Source organism: Physeter macrocephalus, unplaced genomic scaffold (assembly GCF_002837175.3).
Source record: "Physeter macrocephalus isolate SW-GA unplaced genomic scaffold, ASM283717v5 random_33, whole genome shotgun sequence".
Lineage (NCBI taxonomy): Eukaryota > Metazoa > Chordata > Mammalia > Artiodactyla > Physeteridae > Physeter > Physeter macrocephalus.
This window is the reverse complement of record NW_021145319.1, coordinates 28,966-47,130: the sequence shown is the minus strand read 5'-3', so window position 1 is coordinate 47,130 and position 18,165 is coordinate 28,966. Positions and strand designations below refer to the sequence as shown.

Below are 18,165 nucleotides of genomic sequence, written 5' to 3'. Positions count from 1 at the left end.
ACGAGCCACAACTACTGAGCCCGCGAGCCACAACTACTGAGCCCATGTGCCGCAACTACTGAACCCCACGTGCCTAGAGCCCGTGCTCAGCAACAGGAGAAGCCACTGCAATGAGAAGCCCGTGCACCGCAACGGAGAGGAGCCCCCGCTCGCCGCAACTAGAGAAAGCCTGCACGCAGCAACGAAGACCCAACACAGCCAAAGATAAAAAAAAAAAAAAAGTGATGCCTATTAAAAAAAAGTTTCAGTGAAAGGCAAGGGACTTCACTTCTGTGGTCTTCCTCCCCCAAACCCATAACCCAGATCTAATCATGGGGGTAATACCAGACAAGCCCAAACTTTAGGAATTTGACAAAATACCTAAACAGCACTCCTTAAACTGGTCAAGGTCAGTGAAAACAAGTCTGAGGACCAGACAGAACAGAGGAAGCTAAGGAGACATTACAGCTAAAGGTCCTGCAGTGTCCCAGATCAGGACACTGAAACAGAAGAGAGGCATTAGGGAAAAGCTAGTAAAATATAAAGTGTGAGGTTTAGTGAACGGTAATCCATCCATACAATGGAATGTTAGCCAACAATAACAAAGAATAAAGTACTGTTACACATTACATGGATGAATCTTGAAAACATGCCAAGTAGAAGAAGCAGACACAAAAAACACAGACCACGTATGGTATGATTCCATTTGTAGGAAATGTCCAGAATAGGCAAATCTACAGGGACAGGAAGCAGATTAGAGGTTGTCAGGGAGTGGAGGGTGAGGGGGGATGGAGAGGAATAGGGAGGAAGTGCTGACAGGTGGGGTTTCTTTTAGAGAAAAATGTTCTAAAACGAGATTGTAGCAATGGTTGCACAACCCTGTGAATGTACTAAAAACAATGGTACTTTAAATGGGTGGATAAAAATAGCAAGGTCATTGGTTCATTGGTTGTAACAAATGTACTACTGAAAGATGTTAACAATAGGGGAAGCTGGGTGAACTCTCTGTACTATTTTTGTAAATTTTCTGTTAATCTGCAAAACTATTTTAAGATATACAATGTTTATATAAAAACTATATATGTACACACACACAAACATATACAGTTTGTTTTTTAAAGGCAAGGGAGTTAAGTGTTGATAGGGGCTTGAAATAGGGACATGGCCAAGGGAGAGAGAATTTACTGATGCTCATGAAGGAGAGGCATTCAGCTGGATGGAGTGTTAGTTTCCTATTGAGGCTATAACAAATGACCCCAAACTTAACAAATTAAAACAACACGATTTTATTAGTTCTAGGAGAGGTCAAAAGTCCAAAGTGGTTTTCACTGGGCTAAAACCCACAGCAGGGCTGCATTTCTTTGTGGAAACTCTGGGAAGAACCCGTTTTCTTGCCTTTTCCAGCTTCTACAGGCTGCTGCATTCCTCAGTACATGGCCCCTTCTTTCATCTTCAAACCCAGCCGTGGGTGTAACATCTTCATCTCCCTCTCACTTTGACCCACCTCAGTCCCTTTCATGTAATAAGACCCTTGTGGTTACACTGGGCCCACCTCAATAATCCAGAATCCCCCCATCTCAGTCATTAACATAATCACATTTAAAGGTCCCTTTTGCCATAGAGTCGTATATTCACAAGTGGCCATCTCTGGGGGCCATTATTCCGCCTACACATGGTGTCTTCAGGGAGGTGAGCACAGGAGGCTGTACGGGTGGGGAAGGTGAGGTCAGCTTTGGATTGTGGAGCCCGGGGCGCCTTTGGGACATCCAGGGGAACTGCCCCCCACGGCTTCCATCTGTTCACCAAACACTAAGAACCTCCCATGAGTCGGTCACTGGGGATATAAATGTGAACACTGTATTTCACTGGTCCTAAGACATCTGCTTTTCACTTTGGAACATTTCGGAAATCAGGAGGCAGCTCTGAATCAATGACATCTTACAACTGCAATGTGCAGGCTTTTCTTTCTGACACATAAAGTGAGACATCTTACAAGTGAAGGCATTTTGAAGTCAATGAAATCCAGGTCTGGACTGGCACTAGAATCGGCCTAATTATTATGGTAGCTAATTATTATATACGTTGGGGGCCTCACTAGAGCATCAAGTATCCCCATGCCGCCCCTCCAACCTTTCCTGGTTCCAAGCCTGACTCCTTCCACCCTCCCATCTGCCCCCATGGCTCTGGTGCTTGACTCTCCCATAGGTAACAGACTCCACCAGAGCCCCGGCCACACCCATGCTCAGCTCCACCACAGCAGGGTCCACGAAACGGCCCCTTTCCCCAGGTGTAACCTCAGTCCTGGAGTCAGGCCCAGTGGTTTTCCACCTGGCTACACGTGGGAAACACCTGGGAGCTTTTTAAAGCCCCAAACACCAGGCCATTACCTAGATCAATTCATTCAGAATCTCTGCGGAGTGATGTTACAGCTCCCCATAAAACTCCAACAGAGAGCCAAGATGGAGAACTAACTGGTGTGAGTGAGGAGACGCATAAGGCAGTACCGGTGGGAGGTGGAAGGTGTTTGGTTCAGACTATACAATTATGCATATCAGTCTTCCTCCCAATCCCTCCCCCCCCCGATTCTGAATTCCTGGGAGGGGACCAGCCCAGTTCTCTCAGTTCCCTCAAGGCACTAACCAGCGTCAGACACATTGTGGGAGCCCAGGAAACGTAAGCCACAGGGCTTCCAAGGCCAGACAGAAAAGCCCTGGTGCCAAGAAAGGTCTTCGAAGGGAGCCCACTGGGTCTGGGCCCGCCCTCTGACGCACTGTGTAACCTCCAGTGAGACACCGCCCATCTCTGTGCCTGTACAAAGCATGACTGCCCCTGGTGGCCTTGAAAGGTCCTTCAAGTGCCAACACTGAGTCTAGACTTTACCTAAGAGGCCGTTTCTATCCACTCCTAAGAAGTCTGAGGCAGTGGGGAGCCCGGGAGTATCAGCTTTCCTGCTCACTCCCAACAGATATCCCAGCCTTTCCAGGCCTAAAGTCTCCACTTCTGGGGCTCTGTCCTGCACTCGCTGAAAGGCAGAGCATCTTAGGTCCTAAAAGCCAAAGGCCTAAGAACAGCAAAACAAGAACTGCCAGAAGATTCTAGAGAACGGCATGTGAGTGGAGAGATTTTTAGATGGTGAACAAAGTCCAGGTTGGGAGACCACAGGACACCTGACAGGCCCAGCTCTGCCCCAAGGACTGGTAAACAAAGGTGAAGTGGTTCAAGGGACCAGAGACAAACTCCCAAGGAGGAACTTCACGAGAGGAAACACTCAAGGGCCAAAGCAAGTCCAAAGGGGTCTGGAAAACGTCCTCGACTTCTGGCCATCAGCCCAGCCAAGGCCCTAATATACAACTAAAGGCTTTTATTGGGAAAAAGAAGTTGACTGAAGAGTGGCCCCCAATATCCTCACTGCCTAAGGCAGCCGGGGCCTCCTCCGCAGAATCCAGGAAAGAAGGGGCCACCAAACTCGGCCCTCAGTAGGCTCAGGTGTAGAGGTCAAAATCAATCCGTTTGGAATTGTAGAACTGTCCGCCGGGGGCGTCCAGCTTCCGGCAATAAACACCGTCCGGGAAATAGCCTTCATTCACCCAGGTCTACAAGAATAGAGGGCAGAGGTGGGGGAGGACTGATGGGGTGGGGGAGGGAAAGAAGAGGCAAAGTGAAGAAGAAAGGAGCTTACCTGCATCTGGGTGCTGGAGAAGGGTCCATACAGCTCAGCATCCCCTGTGTTCTCCCACTTATATTCCCACATCACATCGGCCAGACCATCTCCAGGCGACTCTGCTTCTAAAATAACAGGCAGAGCCATCTGGGCCTCAAGGGGCCTGCCCCTGCCCACAACACCCCTCCTCTGCCCTTCAATCTTACCTCCTCTCTGGGCAGGGGTTGGGGTCTCCAGCTCCCGCTCCGCCACTTCCTCAGCAAACATGTCCAGGGAGGGTGGGGCTGTGGGGTCACGGGGTCCCTGGGTCTGGCACCCCAACCCCTTCAGCCGCATGGCCAATCGTTCCCTTGTCTCCTGATACACCCCAAGGTTGCCCCGAGCCACCATCTGGTCAGCCAACCCGGAGAGTCGGTCCAGGCGCTGGGGGGAACTGGGCCGCCCAGGCCCCTTGCTGCCCCCTTTGCCTCCTCCTCGGGCTCCCAGGCGCCTCAGTGCCCCAGCCACTGTCTCTCTTGGCAGCATCAGCTCTAGAAGGCCCTCCAGGAGGGCTTGGGCGCTCATTGGTGTCTGGCCCAAGCTGTCCTCCTCCTCTGAGTCTGACAGCGGCCGCTGATTAGGCGGCCGCTCCCTGATCTTTACCTGCAACGTGAAAATGGGAGGGTTTTATTTCTGACAAACTGCCAGCAAGGCCCAGGCCCAGCCATGCCAGCCTCTGGACCTCACCCAGTCAATGTTGTCCAGCCAGCTGTCTCGGATCTGAGCTTCCCGGTTCAGGAAATAGTTGCCATCAGCATCAAAGTGGCCTTCCTCCATCTCTTCCTGCAGGTTGAAGGGTGTGATCCGCACACCTCCCTCACTGGGGAGTGTGGCTGCTTCCTGACCTGCACCAAAGACACAGGCGTCCCATGCTAGGAATGCAAAAAAGAGACAGGAGCCTCCTGTGCTCTGTGACCTAAGAAGCCCCTATTTGTTCCTCCAGCAGAAAGTCAATTCTTGGCTATAGCTCACCTTCTACATCTTCTGAGGCCAGGATGTCATATTTGCTGGACCCTTCATCATCATCCTCCTCATCACTGTCCAAAGAGTGTTTGCCTTTGAAGCGGCTCCCAGGACCTCCTGCCCCAGCCACAGGGTCCACCAACTGTGGGCAGGAGTCAGAAATCGAGAGAGATGCAGGTTACTGGCTATTACTCAAAATACTCTAGGATCTAGACTCAAACTAAAAATCCTGCAAACCCATTTCTCAGAGGACATAGAAAAGCTAGCCCTTTCCACCTTTTCTTTGTCCCTCCAGATTTCTCTCCTGGCTTCTAGCTTTTTTTCCTCCCCTCACTCCTCCCCAGAACGCAGGAATCTGGCCCCCTCACCTTTTTCTTGGGGACACTGATTTCATCCTCATCATCCTCATCTCCCACGCCTTGGAAGGTCACTTTCCTCTTTGGCATGACTGGACAGAGGGGCCTTTCTCAAGCTGAGCCGAGGAAAAGGATGCAGATTAAAGGAACTGGGTGAGGAGCATACTCACCGCGAGAGGGTCTCCCGCACAACAAATCTTTCCCTTGGTCGGTACTGGATCCAGTTTGGGAGGGGAGGGAGCACAGAATCAGGGGCCGAAAGGGGAGCTGGCAGCCAAGAGGCCCCCAGGACTTGGTCTGGCATCCGAAAGAGCTGCTGGAGCGGGGATGGAGAGGTGGACGCGCGGAGGAGCTCCCCACGGGCACCCCCCCCTTGAGACGGGCTCCCCCGCGTGACCACCACCATTCCCGGCCCCCGCAGTCCCGGGCGCGACGTTGCTCCGCGAGCAGACGCCCGCTCAACCACCTCCAGCTTCCTCGTAGCCCGCGGGGCCCCGGCGAACCCAGGACCTGGCACCCTGGCAGCCCCGCTCCTCCCTGCGCCGAACTCCCAACTGCGTGGGGTGACCCCCAACTGTCCTGGGCTGTGTACAAATCAGAGAGGCGGCAGAGCCACGAGTACTCCAGCAATCCCGCAGGCGCGCGCTCACCTAAAGACCCAGGAAAGGCGGGGGAATACCGGGAAACAGGTTTTCGCCAGGGCTACATCCGGGGCACCCGCCCGCCACCACCCGGAAGAGAACTGCGGAAGGCGCCAGGGAAGGCCGGAAGTGGCTTCATTCGTGTTAGAGGACTAACTGAAGGAGCGGGCGGAAGTACGCGCTGAGCGGGGAAAGACACCCCCTCCCAGAAGTGACGTGAGCCGTGTAGGGCGACGATGGCGAGCAGAGGGGACGTATGAACGCCTAGACCCTAATCGGACGAGAGGTGGCCGGAAGTGGTCTCTATTCCCTCCTACAGCAGTAGAGACTCTGGGGAGAAAGCGGAGCGCGCTTTACCTAAAGGGGCGCCCAGAGTCACGATGGAGAGGCAAAGTCCCAGAAGGGCCGCTGGGTCCCTGCCCTTGTTTCCCTTTCCCCGTTTGGTCTCCTTTTCTCCAGGGCTGGCTCTGCGCCTTTCAACATCTCATTAGAGATCCTGCCTTCCTACTTTCAGCGTCCCGTTGTCCGCCCTCTCCTAGTTCGAGGTGCGGCCTTGCTCTTGTCCCAGAGGGGATGCTCGGTTCTCCTGGGGCACTTTCCCAACCCAGCTCCTTTCCAACCCAGGGGAAGTCATTTACCCCACGCCTACCCCCTGGGCAATTTCCTGGTTTCTGAGGTGGGAAAAGCCATAATAGGAGAGGTAGTAGTGGCACCTGTGCCCAGTACCGAGGCCAGAGGTCCCTTGTGCCCTCATCTCAGGTAGGCCTGGAAAAGGGCAGTAGTGGATACCCGTGCCCCCCCTCCCAAACAGGACCCCAGCCCAGCAGCCCCTGCCCAGGTTTTGTAATCTGTCCCAAGGGGCAGAGCTGGGGTTGAGAAGTGGGAGTAGGTCCCAGTGCTCAGGATACAAGACCTCTACCTCTTGAGGATACTGAGTCTGAATACCAGTAGGCCAAGGCTGTGCCCAGAGCGAGCCTACTGGGGCCAGAGGAGGGCACTGGGTGTAGCTGGGGTCCCTAGGATAACCAGATGGAACACCCCTCCTTTTTCCTGCCCCTAAGGTTTCCTCCCAGATTGGACTACCATGAAACTGCACCACAAGTCCGTGCTCAGTTTCTTCCGTGGGTACAGAACACAGGCCCCGGACTGGGAGGGCATCCTGCTAAAGAAGGGGGCCAGAAATACCAGCTACCAGCACTGCTGGTTCATCCTCCAGGGAAACCTCCTCTTCTACCTGGAACACCAGGCTGACCCACACACCCCTGAGCCTCATCCTGTTAGAGAACGGCCAGGTGGAGCCACGCCTTGGGGCCACAGAACCCTACGCCGCCTTTACCATCCTGACCCCAGGGGTAGAAAGTGGGCAGGCCTACAAGCCGGCAGCAGAAAACCAGAAGCTGGAAGCCTGGCTGTGCTGCTACGCCCCCTGGAGGCCCAGCACCAGGAGCTGTGCCAGGAAGCTGGACAAGAGACCAGCTCACCCCCAGAGGACTGTGGCTCCCCACAGTACAGAGAGGGCAGTACCCTCTCCAGCTTGCAGGAGTTGCACGAGCACTTTGGGAAGGAGATCCAGGTGCTGCAGGTGGCGCACAGACGGCTCCAGGCGGCCAGTGACAACGGAGGCAGCGGATCGCAGGCAGAGGTGGAGCGGGAGCTCAACCACTGTCTGTTGATGAGTGACTAACAGACCAAAGGCCAAAAGGCACCTACCTGCCGAGACCAGGAGACCAGCCGATTGCTTTAAGAGACACCCAGATCCTGACTAGCTCCGTCAAACCCACCCTCCTTGTCCTTATTCTAACCTCCTTCATCAAATAACAATGCAGGAGACAGGCCCAGGTACAACAGCAGGTTCTTTTCCGGTTCCTCAAAGCGCCGCACAGGGTGGGGGCAGAGACAGAAGAAAATGTAAACATTGGGTTCCACCCCCTGGAGCTCAAGGGAAGACCCCTTACCCAGGTAGGGGCTGGAGGGTTGGAAGGGAACAAGGTGAAAGGTGGGAGCCCTGGTGAGACAAAGCAGGGGAGGCCTGAGAATACAGAGAAAGGTAGGTGAAGAGGAAGGAGAGCAAGGAGGGTGGTGGTGGGGAAGTGGGGGACATTTCCTGCTCCAGTGCATGTCCCCTTAAATAAACCAACATGCAAGAACATGGTGGAGGAAAACCAAAGGACAGAAGAGAGTGAACACCCCCACCCTGGGCCAACCGGGTCCTCCGTACATAATTACAACACAGAGATGTCCAGAAGGAGAACACGAAGAGCCTGGGCCCCCCGCCAGGAAGTGGGGGGAGACAGGCAGGACTGAAGTAGGGAAAAGGAACCCAGCTCCACTTCATGGGTAAGGGGAGTGACTGGAGTGTAAGAATCTGAAAACCGCTGACTCCCATCGCCAAGTCACCCCTGTGGTGACAAAAGGCCAATCAGGACAGCACCTGGGAAGGGATCCCAGAGGGAATCAGGGCAGGAGTGACAGAGACCCCAGCTGGGCCTAACTGGAGGTGAGGGCTCCAGACCTGTTCACTGCTGCCCCAGGGAAATGCAGCTGCCCCACGTCCTCTGACAGTCCTGGCCGTGTAGGGATCAGCAGCTGGCAAGGAGATGGGGAATCAAGCCACTTTCCTCAGAAAGAGGGACAGCCTGCCAAGGGGGCCGGGAGCAGCACCCCAGGCCAAGGCCTGCTCTTGGCTGAGGGAAGAAGAGGGGACCCTGCAGTCCAGCCCCAGGGCAGAGGTCAGAAGTAAGCATCCTGCCGGGCCTCTGATGCTGAGGACCTGTCCCCGCCATCCTGGGGGGCGGGGGGTCCATCTGCCTTTCGGCGCAGCGAGAGCTTCCTGCCCTGAGCCTTCTTCTCCTGCCTCTGCCGCTCCTTCTCCTGCCTCTGCCGCTCCTTCTCCTGCCTCTGCCGCTCCTTCTCACGTTCCTTTTCCTGCTTCTGCCGCTCCTTCTCCTGCCTCCGGGACTCCTTGCTGGGAGCCAGTGGGGTGCTGTTGCCAGTAGGCGAAGGAAGGGATGGATGCAGTCCCTCAGCGGTGACCAGAGGCCCTGGGGCAGGCCCAGCACTGGCCCTGCGGACAGGAGGGGGTGGAGAGGGGGCCCCTCCAGCTGCCCGGGAGCCTCGGCTCTTGAGGCCAGGGAGGCTGAGGAGGCTGGAGGAGGGGCCCAGGGGTGGCTGCTGCCGCCGCCGCTCCTCATGGATGGCCCGGGAACCGTGTAGTCTCCGTGAGGGCCGGTACTGCAGCTCGCCCCGGGTTTCCCGCCACTTCTTGAGCTGGGCCGAGTTCTCTCGCTCAATCAGTGCTTCTGTCACTGGGAGGTTGGTCACCTAGATGGAGAAGAAACGGGTACCGGAATAAGGTTGGGGATGGGGATGGGCCAAAGCAGGTGTGAGGTATGCTAAGGCTAGGACCTACCTCATGCACCAGGAAGTCCTCCTGCATGCACTGTTGGGGCAGGTTGCGCAGCTGCTCCATGGTTTCATACATGCCTTGGCAGGAGCGCAGCTTCTCCACAGAGCCCAGCGTGTGCCGCAGCAGCACCAGGGCCACCCGGAAGATGATCTTGACGCCTGCAGGGTCCCAGGAAGAGAGGCTGGATGAGCAGCTCGGGATCTCAGCCTGTCCCATTTAGGAGGGACTCACAGCCCCCATCCCTGTCTACTGCCAACCTTACAGATGAGGAAACTGAGGCCCCAAGAAGGGAAACAAGCTGCCATGGGTTTTAGGTTCCTGGGAGGTAAAGCAAGCTGTGGGCTGATGGCAGAGCCAACAAGACCAGGCCTCAGTTTCTCCAGCCCCAAGACAGCTTCCAGTGAAGCCTTCTGTCAGCAGGCCACCCTCTGGCAGCCACCATGGAAACCGCAGCCCCGTCATGGCCTGAATGGCTACAGAAGTACCTTCACAGAAGAACATATCCCAGACACGTAGCACTGAAGCCCAGGGAAGGGTGCGGGCAAAGATGCACATGAACCATTCTGTCATGTACAGCACGGGGTCAATGCGCTGTCGTCGCAGGTGCCGATGTGCCAGTGGGGAGGCCCGGCGCAACAGCGCAAAAAAGATTTCTCCATCCAGTTGAATGGCCTCCTGGAAGTGGGACAAACCATGAGAAGAGGCCTGCTGTGGACCCTTGGGGTAGAACCGGCCCTGGTAGTCAGTACCCCTCCACAGAGTGGGATCCTCACCTCAGTGGGAGAGGCCCAGAACAGAGGGACAGAATGGCACAGCGTGGGGCAGGACAAGGACCACCCTGCAGTCTTGGGGAGAAGTCACAGCCCCAGTTGCACCCAGCCTCCAGACACTCACCAGCCCTGCACTATAGTAACCGGGGAGGTACTTGTCGCAGATCTGCACCAGGCACCAAAAGGCTTGCTGAGAAGGGCAAGAACAAGGAGGGAGGGATGGGGCCTGAGAAACAGGGAGGAGGGAGCCCCCCCATCACCACTGCAGGCCAAGATCCTCCCAGCCCCTCCCCAACCAGGCCCAGCGTCTGCTGACCTCAGCAGGCATGTGCATGAGCAGCACCGCGGCCACGGGGGCCTGGGCCTGGCAGTAGCCCTCGTCAGGCCGGTAGATGGTGTAGGCCTTCAGGATTCGATACAGGTCCTGTTGCCTGTGGGTATGGGGAAAGACCATGAGGAAAGTCACAGGGGGTGGGAGCTCTCGCCCCCGAACTAACCCGCACCACCCCCAGAGCCCCCCTATATCCCGTGGCAGATCAACCCCAGAGCTTTACCACCACACACCTCTATCCACCTTCCTAATGCTGCCTATCAAGCTTAAGCCAAAGACTCTGACCATAACCTAAGCTTTGTTCCAGGCTCTAGGCTTCCGCCCTTGCCTGCACACCCACGTGCTCCCCACCCATGTCCCCACACGGGCTGTGCTCTCTGTCTGCCCCCATCCCGTAAACCTTCAAGGTCATCTTCTGCAGGAAGCTTTTCAACAGCATCAGCCCTCCTCTGGCACTGTCTGAATGCTTTTACTGCCCCAGAGCAGGCGCTCTCCCAGGGCAGGCCCTGCCTTATCTGTCTATATTTCATCCGTTCCCCCCGGGCAGAGCCCTGGTTCTTGGTGTAGGCTTGGGAAGCCAGCTGTGCCTCAGACCTTTCTCTTGTCTCTGCATCCAAAAGAATAAACTCTCTGCCCTAGATCTGTTCCTCTTCCCTGAGGGTGCCCCATCGCTGCGTGTGGGAATCCCATCCCCTCAGCCCCACATCAGAAAACAGTGAGCCTTCCATCACTCCCCAAAGCTAATCACCAAGTCGTATCAACACTACCTTCTGAATTTCATTCACGTCTATTCCCTCTCTCCGCCACCACAGCCACTGAGCAGCTCAGACCTTCATCTCTTAACCAGGACGATGTAATACCTCCCAGATCCTCTCCCTGCCTCCAGTCACACACTCCTGACCACTGCTTACAGTACTGTTTCTCAAAATTCAGTCACTGAAGTGTGATCTTCATTTCTGCTTTATCTGCATACCACCCCACTATTATTTTTTTTTCTCCACTTTGTAAAAACGTCCATGAAATGACAGGTTTGATATACTAGTTATTTCATCTAATATATATTAAAATAAACATGTAACTTCCCTAAGCTCCCATGCTACATTCGCCCACCTGCCTGCTTCTGTGCCCCTGCCCTCTCCCCCGTTGCTATGGGTGAACTATCTGTGATCCTGGCCAACCACAGCCTTTCCACTTGGGCACTGGGTCTCATCCCCTCTCACCTACACAGGCCATCCCTCCAGCAACCTTCCCATTGTTTGTGCGTCATCCATTTTTCTCTAACTACAGAGGCTAGCATACCAACATATCATTTCTTCTAGCTTAAAAAGAAAAAACACCTCTTGTGACTTCCCTGGCGGCCCAATGGTTAAGACTCCATGCTTCCACTGCAGGGGGTGCGGGTTCGAGCCCTGGTTGGGGAAATAAGACCCCGCATGCCACAGGGCATGGCCAAAAAACAAACAAACAAACAAAAACCTCTCTCTACCCAGCCTTCCCCTCTGAATACCACACCGTTTCTTTCCTAACCTATTCAGCCAAACTCACCTAGAGTACAGATTGCTATCTTCAATTTCTTTCCTCCCATCCTCCAGTCAGGCTTTAGCCCACTGCCCCACACAAAACTGCTTTTATCAAGGTCACCAATGACCTCCACATTGCTAAATCCAGAGGTCAATTTGCAGGCTTCACTTTACTTGACCCGTCAGCAGCATTTCATACAGCTGATCCTGAAACCCCTCTTCACTTTGCTTCCAGGAATCACACTCTCCTGGTTTTCCTTATACCTCACCAGCTTCTTCCAGGCTCCTTTACAGGTTCTTTCTCATCTTCCCATTCTTGAAATGTTGGAGCTGCAGGGCTCAATCTTTGAACAGCTTCCTTTCGTATCTACACTTGCTGCCTTGATGACCTCATCTAGTCCCATGGGTGAGATCTGGTCCCATGTAGAGCCTGACAACTCTCAATTTCCAATCTGTCTCCAGTTTAAACCTCTCCCTGGATGTTGTGTCCATTGTACATCCAGCTTACTTTGCATCTCCATCTGGATATCCAGTGAGTATTTCAAACTTCACATTCCAAAAATGAGCTCCTGATATACCCTTCAAGCCTACTTTCCCCCCAGTTTTCCCCATCCATATCAGTATATTGCAACTCCATTCATTCTAGTTTCTAAGACCAAAAACCTTAAGAGTCTTCCTTAACTACTCTCCCTCTCTCTCATTCACTCACTCACTCACACACACTCTCTCTCTCTCTCTCTCTCTCTCTCTCTCTCTCCCTCCCTCCCTCCCTCTCTCTCTCTCTCTCCACATCTAATCCACTGGCAAATTCTTTTGGATTTACCTTCAAAATATATCCAGTTTCACGGCCTCCATCCTGGTCTATCTATCATCATCTCTTTCCTGGATTATGGAAATAGTCTACCTGGTCTCTCTGCTTCTGCCCTTGTCTCCTATAGTCTACTGTCAGCACAGCAGCCAGAAATGATCCTTTTTTTTTTTTTCCAGCCGCACTGCACAGCATGTGGGATCTTAGTTCCCCGACCAGGGATCAAACCCATGCCCCCTGCAGTGGAAGCAAAGAGTCTTAACCACTGGACAGCCAGGGAAGTCCCAGAATGATCTTTTTAAAACACAAGTCAGATCAGGTCACTTGTAACCCCATCTCGGCTCACATTCTCTTTTCCCCTTTCTTGCTTTAAACTCTTCTATTTACCACCATTGTACATACAACATACTTTCATTCTTTATTTATTGTCTATCCTTACTAAAATATAAGCCCTGAGGGGGCAGCTGTCATCTGTAGCTAAAACAGTACCTGGCAGATAGCAGGCGCTTGACAAATATTTGCTGAAAGGATAAACTTACTGTTAAAAAAATGTCCATCCACATGCTCCCACAAGGAGCTGAGAACCACCTAAAAACATCGCACACTACTAGGAAGCGATATATAGCCTTCGTGAGGAAGCCGGGCAAACAGAACAAAGATCGAAGGGCCTGGGCACAGCATTTAAGGGCCCTTAATTGCTTTTCCAGCCTCAGCTCTACCCAACCCCACTGCCCAGACACAGCTTACATAACCCCCAAGCCAGGAAGAACCTGCCCCTTGCTCTGCTCCCATCTATCCTTTAAAACCTAGTTCATATGCAACCTCTTCAATGAGCCCTTGATGTGCCTCCCCTTCCCCTCACCAGCACCCCACCCCACCCCCATCACCCTGAATCAGAGTCTCCCTGCCAGGAGACTTCCTTCAACATGGCTAGACACTCAATCCATTAAGGACCACTCCTGGAGAAGTTCTGGAAGGCAAGAACTGCTTTCAACCCAGCCCTGTATCCACCACTGACTCACACAGTCAGGTCACCTTACCCATGCCCGCCTCGAGCAGCAAACATCTCATGGAAAGGGAACTGACGGTGCAGGTCCTTCTCAATCACATCCAGCCACTTAGGGTCCCCAGGAGCCCGTTCCAGCTCCTGCAGTGGGACAGCTGAGATTATCTCAGGATCTGGGGGAACTGATGATACCCTTCACACAGACACTGTCACACGTCCCCACACCCTGGAGCTGTGCGCACCTCAAACTTGCCCGGGTTCTGCTCCAGTAGTTCCTTGCTATTGGACAAGTACTGCCAGGCCTTGGCTCTGAGGGAGGATGGGATCCCCTTCCGGCAGCGCAGCTTCACCTAAGGCAGAGTGGCAGGCAGGGGAACAGCTTCAGTGGCAGGCACAGCCTCCAAGCTTTCCCCAGCAGTCCTTGGGCTCCCTGGGACACTCGTCCCACATCCCATAGGCTTCACTCCACTGGACCCCGCCTGGCCCTCTATCTTTAAAGCTACTCCTCCCCCCAGGCCCAAGAACCACCTACCCCCAACATGGTCCGGAGAGCAGATACTATAAGGTTCCTGGGCTTCCCCAGAGCACATGGGCCCACCCTGTCCTCCCCACACCCACCATGTCCATTACCCTGCCCACCACAGCCTTCTCAAACCTTCTGGAAACGCCGTGACAGCCACTTATCCCAGTGACTGAACATCTCCAGCCATTTGAGCTCCCGCTGCCGAGCCACATCCACAGGAATGGAGCTCTCTCTGAGGATATGGGGAGTATGGAAGAGGTCAGTAGCAGTAGTATAAAATCTAGATTGCTGGGGGAACTGAGGCAAGCCACTTCCCCCAGCTCAAAAATGAGAGATCAGACCATAAATGCATTTTGTGAGCTACCAATACCAAACATTAGGACGTCTGGTCATTCTGGCCATCCAAGGTCCTAGCTCACCACACTAAATGGAATTTCCTTGGAATCTCTGAACAGAGATCACATTCTCATGTTGGATCGCTATACAGAGGCTGAGTTCAAATCCCATTTCAGACACATACAAGTTTGGGGAGAGAGCACAGAATACTGAAAAGCTACACTTTGCATCAGACCCGGATCCAAGTTCTAGGTTTGCCACCTATTCACTGTGTGGCCTTGGGCAAGTCACTCTCTAAGCCTCAGTTTCCTCATGTGTAAGATGGAGAGAAAAACAGTATCTACCTAAGAGGTTATATGAGATAACACATAGCAGCGACTCAGTAAGTAACAGCAATTATTATTCATAAAATAAAATACATAACAAACATACTTCCCTGCCCCTTAGAAGCAACTGTCTGAGTTTCCTTCTACCAGACTCAAGATCCCTTGCACCATCTACAATTTCCACTACCTCCTCCTCCCTGAAATCACCCCACATTCCCAAGCAAATGAAGCTCTCCTTGCACTGTTTGCTCACTGTTGTCAGAGCTTCGCACTCAAGATACCCCATCAGTCTTGAAACAGTTAGTTGTAGGAGCCAGTACCAGGTGAGTGGAATGGAAGAAAGAGCTTGGGTTTCCAGATAGACCTGAGCTCAAAGCCCAGTTGTCCCTTAGAAGTTGGGGAGTCTTGGCAAGTGATAACCTAAGTCTCTTCCTTATCAATGTAAAAAGGAATGCCACCACCTACATCACAAAGTTCTGAGAGGACTATTGAGAAACTGTATATAAAGGACTGTTAAATGGGAGGTTTAATGTTAGTTTCTTTTGTCCCAGAAGCTCCTTAAACTAAAAGGTGATTTCTCATTAATCTCTATCATAAGGCAATTCCGAACTCTACTAAAGGCCAGGAAGAGTGAGATACCTTTCCTGCCCTCAAAAGATCACAAGCTAGCAGGGGAGCTAACTGCAATGTATGAGGGAAATGCAATGACAAAGATGCACAGAAGAGGCACCTAATCGGAGGAGGGGCGATGGATATCAGGGAAGGCTTCCTGGAGGAAGGGACAGCTGAGGTAATAAGCCACGAAGGACTGAGCAGAACATGGCAGGGAAAGACAGGGAGAAGGGCATTCCTGCTGATGGTACAGCCTGAGTATGAAGGGAGAAAGACTACAATCACTTCAACAGGACCACAGCACACAGTGCATGGTGAGAAGGCGGTGGAAAAGAAGACCAGAGAGTCTGGCAGACCCAGATCATAAGGAGCCTGTGTGCAGGCTAAAGCGCTTGGACTTTATCCTGTGGACAGTGTGGAGCTGCTAACAGCTTTTAAGGTAACGTGTGCCACAGTCAGCCTTGCCTCAGAAGTAGATTCTGCCAGCATGGAAGATGGATTTTAGAGGGACAAAATTAAAAGCAGAGAATTAGCACCCAGCACGGTGCCTGGTACACAAGAGGGGCTCACGAAAATCCAATTCAATCCAAGTTCCTCAGGGCAGCAGAGTATTGAGCAGAGTGCCATTGGTCACACAGAGCCAAATTATTTGAGTGGGGCAATTCACTCAACTGCTCTAATTCTGTTTCTTCATCTGTAAATTAGATACAGCAATGCATCCCTCATGCATGGGAAAGCACCAGGGTCAAACTTAAGTTGCCCTCCCCACACAGGACCGAGAATGTTGGTACTCAAAGATTTTCTGATTTTTTTGTTGGATTATAATCCCTCCCACAGGGCTTCCCCCAACACCAGGTAGGTCCCCCTCACCCCAACACGCACAGCCATGACTAAATCCTACTCATTCTTCACGATTCAGATCAGTCCAGCTGAATTCCCAGACTGGGCAAAAGATCCCTTCCCTAGCTGCTCACAAAACCCTGTGATGATCTCCAGGATAAACCTAACATATTATATTGAAACCAACTGTTTAAGTATTTGTCTCTCCCTCTAGATGATGAGCACCTTGAAATGATTATTTTATCCTTAGTACCCAGCACAGGGCCTGGCACTGGGGGTTCTCAGGCAGTGCTGTAAACTGAACTGACCAGCAGGTTAAAGGGGTACTGGAACAATGATCCAAAGAGAGGGAAGGAAGAAGTCAGAAGCAATCACACCCTCACCTCAGAAGTGACTCAGGCCCCTGGAGGGAACTAGGAAAGAGTAAGCACGGCTGGGGAGATGGGGAAATGGGGAAGAGGCCTCCTCCACCCCCTTTCCTTCAGTGAAAACACAAGACTGCTCTTCTGTTTCACAGAAGGGCCCTACCTTCAGAGTCTCTCCTCCATCAAACAGACTTCCCCACCTCACCACCCCATCAGACCTAGGGCTATGGGGGAAGGGAGGTGCCTGCATCCCTCCAGACTTTCTCCCTAAGGAACCAAAGATCTCTACCAGAATCCCTGTCCAGCCAACCCTCCAGAATATCTGACCTGTAGCTGGAGTTTCCCATCAAGGAGCTGGGACAACCTGAGGTATCATCTCATTCAACCTTTCACTTCACAGAGGAGGAAAGTGAGGCACTAACTCAAATGTGGAAGGCACTAACTCAAGGGCACACACACACACCAAAGGCAAGGCTTAGGCTCAAACCCAGAACTCCCGACACCTGGTCTCAAACCCTAACACGCTGGTGCCACAAAAACCTCAGGAAGCTCTAAGGATTGTTAAGCATTCCCATTCCCACTAATCACCCCGTGGATCCTCACAGGAGGATGGGCAGCGAGAGTGTGGGCAAGGTGTATCATCCCCCGACCCTGCAACCTCTACTTCCCTGAAGCAGGCCCGCTGGGTGCCCACTGGGTACTCACAGGCTGCCCGAATACTGGCTGCCCCCAAGGAAGCCGTACTTGTCCGTCTTGCGCAGGGCCAGCCCATTTATCTCCGAGTCTGAGCCCATGGAGCTCACATCATCCGCCAAGGACTCTAAGGTCCCAGACATGAGGCTCACGGAGTCCAAGTAGCTCAGAGTGTCTGGGGCCTGCCCTCGAGGCCCAGAGATGCCAGGTCCCAGGCTGGACGTGGAGCCTAGGTCCTGAGAGTTTTCAGCAGGCTCCGGAGCTGGGGTCACCGTCACGACAGCTACCAGAGCCTCACATGTCCCTGAAGGGCCTGTGCCAGGCCCTGAGGGGTCCTCTGGAGCCTGTCCTGTTGATTCTGATGCTGCAGCTCCATGTCCACTTGTCACCTGTCCTGCTGATACTGATGGAACCCGTGCAGTCACTCCTGAGGCCACTGTGGTTCCCGGCTTGGGGGCAAGCGGGGGTTTGGCGGTCAGGGCCCCAGGAGCCGTTCTTGAAAGGGTCCTGGTGCAGGTCCCGGTGAGGGTACCTGGCCCAGGATCGGGTGAGGTTCTGGCCTCCTCCGTCTTCGGAGAGTCTGCCCCTGGGGCCAAAGCTATGGACCTCTCGGCTCCTGCCACAGCCTCGGGCACCAAGGGCTCTGGGTCGGAGACCTGCGCCCTCAGGGCTTCGGGTGAGGCCTCCAGGGTCAGCCCCACCTCCGTGCTGCTGGTTACTGTCGGGGCGGGGGCCAGGGCCGAGTTCGAGGTCTGGGTTGGACCCGGTACCCATGCGGGCCGCACCTCCCCGGGGGCCACCAGGGTGACCGGGGCCGAAGTGGCCGTGGTCACTGGCGGCCCCGGAGCTACCACCACGACGGGCCCGGCCCGGGAGCCGCGGGGCGGCGGCGACGGGGCCGCGGGGGCGCCATGACGGCGCGGCGGGGCCACCAGGGGCGCCGGGCCCGTCTCCATGACCGCGGGCCGCCCCTCACATCCCCCCGCCGCG

At 53.8% G+C, this 18,165-nt stretch overlaps 2 protein-coding genes across 7 annotated transcripts; both read right to left on the bottom strand.

Annotated features, from left to right (window-relative positions):
- Positions 1 to 1,263: 1,263 nt before the first annotated feature.
- Positions 1,264 to 7,455, bottom strand: CD2BP2 (CD2 cytoplasmic tail binding protein 2). 6 transcript variants are annotated; one of them, XM_007107385.3, is made up of 7 exons: positions 5,465 to 5,641; positions 5,011 to 5,114; positions 4,652 to 4,784; positions 4,367 to 4,524; positions 3,847 to 4,282; positions 3,659 to 3,765; positions 1,264 to 1,682 (listed from the first exon to the last, which is right to left on the bottom strand). In XM_007107385.3, exons 2-7 carry the CDS (start codon positions 5,086 to 5,088, stop codon positions 1,611 to 1,613), a joined length of 984 nt encoding a protein of 327 aa, XP_007107447.1. In that variant the 5' UTR covers positions 5,089 to 5,114; positions 5,465 to 5,641; the 3' UTR covers positions 1,264 to 1,610. The 6 variants fall into 6 exon arrangements, with proteins under 6 accessions (XP_007107447.1, XP_028339259.1, XP_007107445.1 ...); XM_028483458.1 differs by lacking the exons at positions 1,264 to 1,682; positions 5,465 to 5,641 and adding exons at positions 3,327 to 3,572; positions 7,442 to 7,455; XM_007107383.2 differs by lacking the exons at positions 1,264 to 1,682; positions 5,465 to 5,641 and adding exons at positions 3,327 to 3,572; positions 5,649 to 5,735.
- A 24-nt stretch (positions 7,456 to 7,479) lies between these two features.
- TBC1D10B (TBC1 domain family member 10B) lies at positions 7,480 to 18,146 on the bottom strand. Its single transcript, XM_007107450.4, has 9 exons — positions 17,188 to 18,146; positions 14,136 to 14,235; positions 13,723 to 13,830; positions 13,515 to 13,621; positions 10,132 to 10,246; positions 9,940 to 10,005; positions 9,531 to 9,720; positions 9,049 to 9,203; positions 7,480 to 8,960 (listed from the first exon to the last, which is right to left on the bottom strand). Exons 1-9 carry the CDS (start codon positions 18,129 to 18,131, stop codon positions 8,370 to 8,372), a joined length of 2,376 nt encoding a protein of 791 aa, XP_007107512.2. The 5' UTR covers positions 18,132 to 18,146; the 3' UTR covers positions 7,480 to 8,369.
- Positions 18,147 to 18,165: the final 19 nt, after the last annotated feature.

Excerpts from the sequence above, each read along its gene's own strand:
- TBC1D10B (XM_007107450.4), bottom strand. The coding sequence starts at position 18,131 with ATGGAGACGGGCCCGGCGCCCCTGGTGGCCCCGCCGCGCCGTCATGGC. Across the intron at positions 14,236-17,187 it reads AGCCAGTATTCGGGCAGCCT|AGAGAGCTCCATTCCTGTGG; the intron begins GTGAGTACCCAG and ends CCATATCCTCAG. Across the intron at positions 8,961-9,048 it reads AGGACTTCCTGGTGCATGAG|GTGACCAACCTCCCAGTGAC; the intron begins GTAGGTCCTAGC and ends TTCTCCATCTAG.
- CD2BP2 (XM_028483458.1), bottom strand. The coding sequence starts at position 5,088 with ATGCCAAAGAGGAAAGTGACCTTCCAAGGCGTGGGAGATGAGGATGAT. Across the intron at positions 4,283-4,366 it reads GGCTGGACAACATTGACTGG|GTAAAGATCAGGGAGCGGCC; the intron begins GTGAGGTCCAGA and ends TTCACGTTGCAG. Across the intron at positions 3,573-3,658 it reads TCTCCAGCACCCAGATGCAG|ACCTGGGTGAATGAAGGCTA; the intron begins GTAAGCTCCTTT and ends CTATTCTTGTAG.